This window comes from Oratosquilla oratoria, chromosome 12 (genome assembly GCF_046742065.1).
Source record: "Oratosquilla oratoria isolate Oo_2021 chromosome 12, ASM4674206v1, whole genome shotgun sequence".
Taxonomy (NCBI): domain Eukaryota; kingdom Metazoa; phylum Arthropoda; class Malacostraca; order Stomatopoda; family Squillidae; genus Oratosquilla; species Oratosquilla oratoria.
The window spans coordinates 54,532,740-54,542,272 of record NC_134788.1 but is presented as its reverse complement, the minus strand read 5'-3'; the positions used below and the strand labels follow the sequence as shown (position 1 = coordinate 54,542,272).

General features: G+C 38.8%; 1 protein-coding gene across 3 annotated transcripts; it reads left to right on the top strand.

The window, feature by feature from the left end:
* Positions 1 to 529: 529 nt before the first annotated feature.
* On the top strand, positions 530 to 9,162 carry LOC143030776 (uncharacterized). 3 transcript variants are annotated; one of them, XM_076193989.1, is made up of 5 exons: positions 530 to 657; positions 1,315 to 1,369; positions 1,470 to 1,553; positions 2,441 to 2,541; positions 7,143 to 9,162. In XM_076193989.1, the coding sequence occupies exon 5, from the start codon at positions 7,353 to 7,355 to the stop codon at positions 8,307 to 8,309; it is 957 nt and encodes a 318-aa protein (XP_076050104.1). In that variant the 5' UTR covers positions 530 to 657; positions 1,315 to 1,369; positions 1,470 to 1,553; positions 2,441 to 2,541; positions 7,143 to 7,352; the 3' UTR covers positions 8,310 to 9,162. The 3 variants fall into 3 exon arrangements, with proteins under 3 accessions (XP_076050104.1, XP_076050105.1, XP_076050106.1); XM_076193990.1 differs by lacking the exon at positions 2,441 to 2,541; XM_076193991.1 differs by lacking the exons at positions 1,315 to 1,369; positions 2,441 to 2,541.
* Positions 9,163 to 9,533: the final 371 nt, after the last annotated feature.

Here is a 9,533-nt window from a genome sequence, read left to right as displayed (position 1 = left end):
TTTCCCCTTCGGCCTCAGGGTGGAACCCCAACACGGGATCCCCAGCACGTAGAAGAACGCGAAGAAGAATGCGAAGAACACGAAGTAGAATGCGAAGAAGAGGAAGAACGCGAAGAATACCACCACACCCCGACTTACCCAAGCGCTTTTTCAAGAATATTTTTAGGACAAAGTGTCACCGTAATACCACCTGTCCCCGACTTCCACAGCGTTTTTTAGAAGAATATTTTAATTTAGACTTAGATATATATATATTACTATATATTATAATAATCGAAATGCAGTGTCCTTTTTGGAAATTTGGAAATGGCCACCCAGCAATAAGCCGTACACCAGACATCAACTCGACCGGGCAGACAACACTTAGTGACTTAGTATATTTGTTTGTATTAAGGTATCTTTATTTTTATTTCCGCAAAAAAAATCGCATATTACCTTCATGTATTATAATCTGCAAAATTAATATTTATTTTTCTAACGCTATATCGCGTCCTTGTACACAAATGAACTAAAACTTTTTGTGTACAATCTTCTTAGAGGGCTGCCACTTCGTCTTTCTCGGAACGAAATTCCAATTTCAGGAATTCACTCTACAAGTCCACTTAGTATTAATTGGATACAAACAAGTGGCATAGGAATTGCAAGCACAACCGTCGTGTAGGTAACAAGTTAGTGTTATCATTATGGACACTCGTCAATCATGTACATTTATTTATTGTGTGGTAATGGTTTTTTGCGTGGACACGAGTGCACCCTTTAACTTATTTGTTCGACTTTGCTTTTGGTTAGTGTAGTCGTAGGATAATATATATATATATATATATATATATATATATATATATATATATATATATATATATATATATATATATATATATGTATGTATATATATATATATATATATATATAATATACATATATATATATATATATATGCTGAATAATCGTGAACATGTATTTGTTGATGTATTATAATTTACAAAATTAATATTCAATTTTCTAATGCGGGGGTGAGGTGTGCACTTCTGAAAAAATACCAGGTAATTTTCTTTATCATTTCATTAGTTGATGTTGTCTGGGTTGATGTTATTTCCATCCAGTTTTCACAACAATTTATTTGTAATTCATTTTAAGTGCCCAAAAAACTATAAACAAGCTATTCCCATCTTGTACCTTAATTTAGTTGCTGATGAAACTGAGTTGGGATGTGGGGGTGAGTGTAACCTAACCTAAGTTTAGGTAGGGATTATTATTATTTATTATTTATTTTTTTTCACTCAAGGATGATAAACATAATTTTTGTTTTATTTTTAGGCCTGTGTGTAAGGGGGGGGGGAAGTGTTCCCCGACAAATGGAAACCAGTAAAGGGTTAGCAAGGATCACATAAACGTTGTTATCTGACATCATTGATCGTTGGGTTGGTGTAGATATCTGCGAGAATTTGACCAAGATTTCTCTTCTTTTCCAGTTATCTGCATCATTTATCCCTCATCATCTTGTACAGCAATGGTCTGAAAAGTGGCAAATGAAATTTAACACAAGTAAATGCAAGGTAATGCACATAAGTAAAAATAACAGTAAGTACGATTACAAGTTATTTGGAAATTCGTTAACAAAAGTGGATAGTGAAAAAGGTCTCGGCGTAATTATCAGTAACGACCTCAAATCATTCAAGCAGTGTATTTCAGCCTCTGAGAAAGCAAATAAGATTTTAGGACTGCGCGATCTTTTGATTTCAAAAGTCCATCACTCATTAACAAGCTATATAAATCGTTAGTTCGTCCACATTTGGAATATGCTGTTTCCGTATGGTCACCGAATCTCATTAAAGATATTGACAGACTGGAAAAAGTACAACGGCGAGCCACAAAACTGATTCCAAATATAAAAAATAAATCATACAAAAATCGACTAAAACATATGAATCTGTTTTCCCCAATAAAGCATAGACTCAGAGGTGACTTGATACAGGTCTTTAAAATTCTAAAGGGAATTGACAACATCAAAAGTGACAAAATTTTCACATTGAATGAGAATCAGACAAGAAACATTGGTCTCAAACTGTCCGGAAATAGGTTCAATTTAGAAGTAGGTAGAAACAACTTTGCCAACCGTGTAGTTAATGAATGGAATAAACTTCCTGCACAGGTAGTGCAATGTAGGTCAGTAAGAAGCTTTAAGAATCATTTAGATAAACACCCAAGCAAGATGCTGTAATGATTATAATTTATGTTATATTATTTGTTTTTGTTTTGTTATAATTTGTCTCTTTGATTTTCATTTATTATCAGTTATATGTCAACTTATCATTATTTACTATATACCTGTTTGTTTATTATTTAATTATACCCATGCATTTATTTATGTATTTTATTTGTTATTTACATTATTATAGTTTTTATTTAATATCTTATGATTTTTTTTTTGCATCCGACCTAGATATGGACCAAAAGGTTTCCTGTCGGCATGCTCCACCTTTGTAATCCTTTGTAAGTGTGGCAGGAAAGGGAGGAGTGGAGGTAGAATGTAGATTGAGAGAAGTAAATGATTTCTTAATTCTCTGCTCATTTTCACCTACCAGTCTCTATTTTTCAATCGTCCATTTTCTTCTTCCTTTAAGCTTCTTTGGTACAAATTGTTTGTTCTCTTAACTTGCTGTACTTTGGTTAATGCCTCAATGTATTTGTATATTTTCATCATAGTTCTGAAACATGAGCAAGTAATATACTTTGTATCAGAATGTTCTCAAAATAGTAGTATACCCCAAAACCTAAAAACTTAAATATTTTGTTGAATTATGTGTAAGATTGCTACGAGGCACATAGATTCACACAATTTACTTATAATACTGGGTGTTTTTACTGAATAAGTATAATACCAATCATACGCCTTGTTTTATTATTTGATGGAAGGGAGCAGTGAATCTAGGTTAGGATACATTGATTAGAAGTAATTTACTTCTCACACAGAAATGTGAAAAATCAACAATTTGTATTTTTATCTATAAGCTTCTGGTGGTACATACATATACCAAAGGATTTTCCCCCTTTACACGAGGGGTAGCCAAAAAGAAAAAGGCATAAAAACCACTCCCACCCATTCCATTTCCTATATATTCCACTCCCCTCCCCCCTCCCTCTCATCTTGGCACCTCCTGGATGATGGGTCATCCCTGCATCCTGACCACTGCCCTGGGTCAGAAACATTGTCGCAAGACAGAGCACATCCTCAGCAAGGCCACTTCATAAATTTGGCGACCCCCTCTCTCCGTCCCCTCATGCAGAATGCATCAATTTTTTTCTCGTACATATTTCCTCACTCCCCATTCCCCACACTCTCCCTTTTCATGCATCACAGCATCATCCACACGCAAGCATTCTCCAGTAACCCCTATCTTCTGTCCTCTCCCATCCTTCCTCCACAGACATTCTTTTTTTTTTTTTTTTTTTTTTTTTGTGATGCCCCTTTCACCCCATCCATCATCCATCTCATCCTAGGATGCCCTTTCATATTCACTTCTTCCACCTCTGCCTTCCACACTTCTTTTACTAATCTTTCTTCACTCATTCTTTCCATGTGTCCAAACCATCCTAATACTCTTTCATCAACCCTATCTCCTAGCTCCATTTCCACCCCTGTTCTCCTCACCTCATTTCTCACTCTATCCAGCCTAGTAACCCCTATCATATTTCTCAGACATTTCATCTCAAACACATTCAAATTCCTTTCTTCCTCACTTATGTTCCATGTTTCTGCCCCATACAGTGCTGTTGGCACAATCACTCCTTCATATAACCTCCTCTTAACATCCATTTCTAGATGTCTATTTCTCATTACACTTTTTGATCCAGCAAGGCATTTACTCATTTCTCTCAATCTACATTCTACCTCCACCCACACTCCTCCCTCTCCTGCCACATTCGCACCCAAGTATCTAAAACTATCCACTTCCTCTAGTCTTTCACCCTTAATGCTCACTTCCAGCCTGCTGTCACTCTCCCTTTGTACATCTCATCACCTTACTTTACTCACATTTATCTTCAACTTCCTTCTTTCGCACATCTTCTCAAACTCTGTCCCTAGCTTCCTCAATCCCTCCTCTGATCCTGCTACAAGCAGTGTTGTCAGCAAAAAGCAACTGGTTTATCTCCAACTTTTCTCCATTTTTTAAACCATCTCCAATCCCTGACCCACTACTCTTGCATTTACCTCTCACAACACCCCATCCATGTATCAATTGAACAGCTAAGATGACATAACACATCCCTGATGAAGTCCCACCTTTACCTCAAACCATTCACTCTCTCCATTTCTCATCCTAACACAAGCTCTACTACTGTCGTAAAAACTCTTGACTGCTCTTAACAACTTTCCTCCTATCCCATATATCTGCAGTACCTCCCACAGTGCCTTCCTGTCTACCCTGTCATAAGCCTTTTCCAGATCCATCCTTACCTTTTCCTATAGCTTTCTCACATATCTGTCTTACCACAAATATCTGATCTATATAACCCCTACCTGTCCTAAAACCACACTGTTCCTCACCAATTACTCCCTTTGTTCCTCTCCTAATCCTCTCAATCAAGACCCTCCCATATGCCTTGCCAACTACACTCAACAAGCTGATCCCTCTGAAACTACTACACTCACACTTGTCCCCCTTTCTCTTGTAAAGCGGAACTATACAGGCACTCCTCCAGTCCTCCGGCACTCTACCCTCTCTTAAACAAACATTAAATAACCTCACCAGCCAGTCCACCATAACTGTACCTCCTTTCTTCAGACATTCTGCATGGCATCCATCCAACCCAGGTGCCTTACTTGCTATCATCATCTTAACAGCTGCTTTCACTTCATCCTTCCCTATTTCTCCTTCATTTTCCTCACTCATCACTCTCATTTTCTTTGCGCTTCCTGTTGCAACTACCCTTCCCTCCCTATCCTCCTTCACATTTAGCAACTCCCTAAAATACTCTGCCCACCTTCCTCTCACTGCCTTCTCTTCCATTATCATCTCTCCATCTGCACCTTTTACCATTTCTTCTCTCCTTGATTCGCCTCCTCTTCCTCTGTCAATTTCCTTTCAAAACATCTTTTTATTGGTTTCAAAGTTTTCTGTCATACTCTTACCCCATTTCACATCTGCTCTCCTCTTTGCTTCCTTTATCTTATGCCTAACTTCCCTTCTCTTTACTTTGTACCTGTCATACGATTCCCTCGTCCTAATTTGTAGCCAATCTATAAATGCCTGTTTCCTCTCATCTACACCCTTCTTTGCTTCCTCATCCCACCACTCACTACCCTTCCTTCTATTTCCTCCCCCCTCCTTGTTCCACACACCATCCTTGCACACCTTATGACTCCCTCCTTGAACCATCCCCATTCCTCCTCCACTCCTAGTTCTAATCTATCCTTTACTCCCTCCCACTCCTCCCTCGGCTTATTCTTATACTCCTCCTTTTTTTTTTCTCATTTAAGCAGTTCACTCTAAATACCTCCCTACCTTCTGCCCTTTTCCTCTTTCTCCACCTATTCTCCACTCTCAATTTACCTTCCACAAGAAAATGATCTGATATTCCCCCACTCTCTCCCTTTATAACATGTACATCCTTAACTCTTCCTACCATACTCCTGGTCACCACAATATAGTCCATTAACGCTCTATCTGCCACCCTTCCATCCACCACCTTCTCCCATGTGTACTTATGCTTGACTTTCTTCCTAAACACTTTATTTGCTATCATGAAGTCTCTTTCAAGACACATCTCCACCATCAATTCTCCACTACGATTTTTACCTGGAACTCCATACTTTCAATCACTCCGTCTATTGGCTGAATTCCTACCCTAGCATTAAGGTCTCCCAATACAACTACATTGACATTTCCTTCTAATCCCTCTGTGCACTCATTTATATCTACCCAAAAAGCCTCCCTTTCCTCTTCGCTCTAATCACTACCAGGCCCATACGCACTTACAAAAACCCACATCTCCCTTCCCAGCTTCACCTTCATCCACATAAACCTTGAGGGAACCTCCTTCCACTCCACTACACACTTACTTATCTCTTCACTTACTAGTATAGCCACCCCTTCTCTCCCTCGTCCACTCTTCAATCCTGAGTACCTCCCAGCTACACTCCCAAACTCACAGTTGCCCTTTCCTTTCATTTTAGATTCACTCAAAGCCAGCACATTCATCTTTCTTCTCACAAACATACTGCCTATCTCATCCCTTTTACTCTCATCTGTACCACATCCACGCACATTAAAAGACCCAAACCTTAGGGTACTGGTTGGAAAACTCCCAGACCCTCTTATATCTTTACTTTTTCGTTTATGAATGTCCCCTTTTGGGACTACAGCTAGCAGGACTCCTAATCCCATCTACCGTCCTTTTTTTTTTTTTTTTTTTTTTTTTTTTTTTTTTTAAGCCTTTCACGACTCAAGTGGAAAGACTTGGTGGTAGCATTCTCTTCCCCCACCACAGGATAGGCGAAAAAAGAAAATGAATATTCAGAGAAATGGTACAGGACAGTAACAAGGGGTTGGGGGACAGCATAACGTAGGGACAGTCGTAGTATAAAAGTGTCATTGCCCTATGAACAGAGTTTTCCTCTATCACAGACAAAAGGATGTGTGGCTCTGGTCTGTAGGGGCGCCCCATATAGACCCTAAAGTATCAACTGCATGTACCAATACCCCTCCAATCCTGATGTTAGGGTATGGGGACTTCACTGCAAAATGAAAAAAAAAAAAAAATTGCAATAAAAATAAGTAGCAGATTCTCATGAATCTCAAATGTTGATTTATGACATCCTTCGGTGTTGTTGTTGTTGTTGTTGTGTGTATAGTGATCCTAAATTAAAATTTAACAAAGATTACTTATTTCTATGTTATTGTATAATACATTATACAAGTATTTGTTTATCGTTTCCTCTATCTCTTTTCTGTATTTATTCAACATCATCAGTGCTATCATTTGCTCAACCTTCTTTTTGTTTCTTATTCCTTTAAATTTCTTATATGATATGAGTTGTTTGTTCCCTTCCCCTACTGTATTTTGGTTAATGCCCCACTATTTGTATATGCTCGTGGTACTTAAAAAGTTAGATGTCAGACTTGTCATATATTTTCTTTCAGGTCGAGGGTAAATATCATCATTTCATTGGAGGAGGGTATCCGAAGATTCCTTAAATTGGTCATATAACAAATCCTGTGTGGCGTCTGTGACTTACCTGTCTCGTGAGTTGTCTTAGATATCATGTGATGATTCACACTGGAGAGAAAATTTTCCAATATGACTTGCTTGATGCAGATTTCTCATGAATTAGTGTTTTTGAATAACAAGTGATGTCCCACACTGGAGACAAGACTTTCAAATGTGACCTCTGTGATGCATCTTTCGCACAAAGGAATGATCTCAAACGACACATGATGACCCACACTGGAGAAAAGTCTTTCAAGTGTGCCCTCTGCGATGCAGCTTTCAATGCAACGTATGACCTGAAACAACATGCAACGACCCACGTTGGAGAAAAGCCTTTCAAATGTGACCCGTGCGATGTAATTCTCTCAGGAAAGACTGCTCTCAAAAATCACATGATGACCCACACTGGAGAAAAGCCTTTCCAATGTGACCAGTGTGATGCAGCTTTCTCACAAAAGTGTAATCTCAAATATCACATCATGACACACACAGGAGAGAAGCCTTTCCACTGTGACATTTGTGAAGCAACTTTCTCACAAAAAAGTAATCTCAAATGTCACATCAGGGCCCACACAGGAGAGAAGCCTTTCAAATGTGCCCTGTGTGATGCAGCTTTCTCACATACGAGTAATCTCAAACGACACGTAGCGACCCACTCTGGAGAGAAGTCTTTCACTTGTGATCTGTGTGATACAACTCTCTCACATAAGAGTTCTCTTAAGGATCACGTGATGACCCACACAGGAGAGAAACCTTTCCAATGTGATATTTGCGATGCAGCTTTCTCACAAAAGAGTAGTCTCAAAGGTCACATAAGGACCCACACTGGAGAAAAGCCTTTCAAGTGTGACCTGTGCGATGCAGATTTCTCACGAAAGTGTAATCTCAAATCTCACATGATGACCCACACTGGAGAGAAGCCTTTCAAGTGTGACCTGTGCGATGCAACTTTCTCACTAAAGAGCACTCTCAAATATCACGTGATGACTCACACTGGAGAGAAGCCTTTCCAATGTGATATCTGCAGTGCAGCTTTCAGACTAAAGAGTAATCTCAAATCCCACATGATGACCCACACTGGAGAAGCGCAACAAGTGTAGCCTTTGCGATGGATCTCTCTCAACAAAGTGTGCTCTCAAACATCACACGATGACCCACACAGGAGAGAAACCTTTCCTTTGTAACGTGAGATGCAGCTTTCTCAAAAGAGAGTAACCTCAAATATCATATGATAACCCATACTGGAGAAGAGCCTTTCAAGATTGACCTGTGTGATGCAGCTTTCTCACGAAAGAATAGTCTCAAACGACACGTGGGTAGCCACAGTAGAAATTAACCTTATTTGTCACGTGTTGACCCATACTGGAGAGAAGCGAAGTAATCCTTAAAGATGGCGGTTTTGCTATTTCACCTAACTAGAAAATATTTCGGTTACGATATTCTAGATTTCCGTAAGAAAACCTCAACAGTGTGTCTAACATTCATATAGGCTTAATTTCTCCTTGTTCGTCATTTAGCTTGTTACTCTGACACAAAAGTATTTTGATATTTGGAAACTTAAAAAACAAAAGATCGTAACCGAATTCGTCTCTACTTAAACCAAGTGGCATTATAGCAAGAATATCTATTGCACCACTCACTACCTAGACACAGGTTGGTCAACACGGAGTGTGCTACGATTGTATTAAATTTCCTAGTGCAATTTCTTCATTATTAGTCAGTTTTTTTATGCCAAGGGAAGTTAGTTCCAGTTGGTTAAGATTTTGGGCAGATGGTTGTAATATGTCGACTGAGTTTCAAAGTGGGTTCGCTAATTGGTGTCTTTATTGTAATTAAGCTCGTCGAAGAGGTACCTCATTGAAGTTATAGATGGGTTTGCTGTTTATTTGGATGACCAGGGGCACGGTGGTTGTGCATTTTCTATATTTGCATTTTTTTACGCTGGAAAGTAGAGTTTGGTTAATAATTGTTAATATGTATGTTTCACAAATAAAAATATTATATAGATTTGTTTGACTCATTGCTTGGCGGGCAAGTTCATTATCATAATTGTATGGAGTCCTCCTGTGTATAGATAATAATAATGATAATGATATGATAATGATAGTAACAATAACAACTCAGGCTCAGCAGAGATCAGACGTCTCTCCTAGCCCCAACTGCTGACCGTTCCGGCACACGCAAGACTTCTTCGTTGACGCTGGCAAGTGGAATAACATTTTAGACAAATCCAAACAATGTACTTTCTGCAGTGGTGTGCATTTGACACATTTCCCGAGTCACGCAATTCTCTGTTTTTAGATTTGTGCTCGGAGGAAAAGAGA

Coding starts and splice junctions, on each gene's coding strand:
- LOC143030776 (XM_076193991.1), top strand. CDS start 7,353: ATGTCCCACACTGGAGACAAGACTTTCAAATGTGACCTCTGTGATGCA.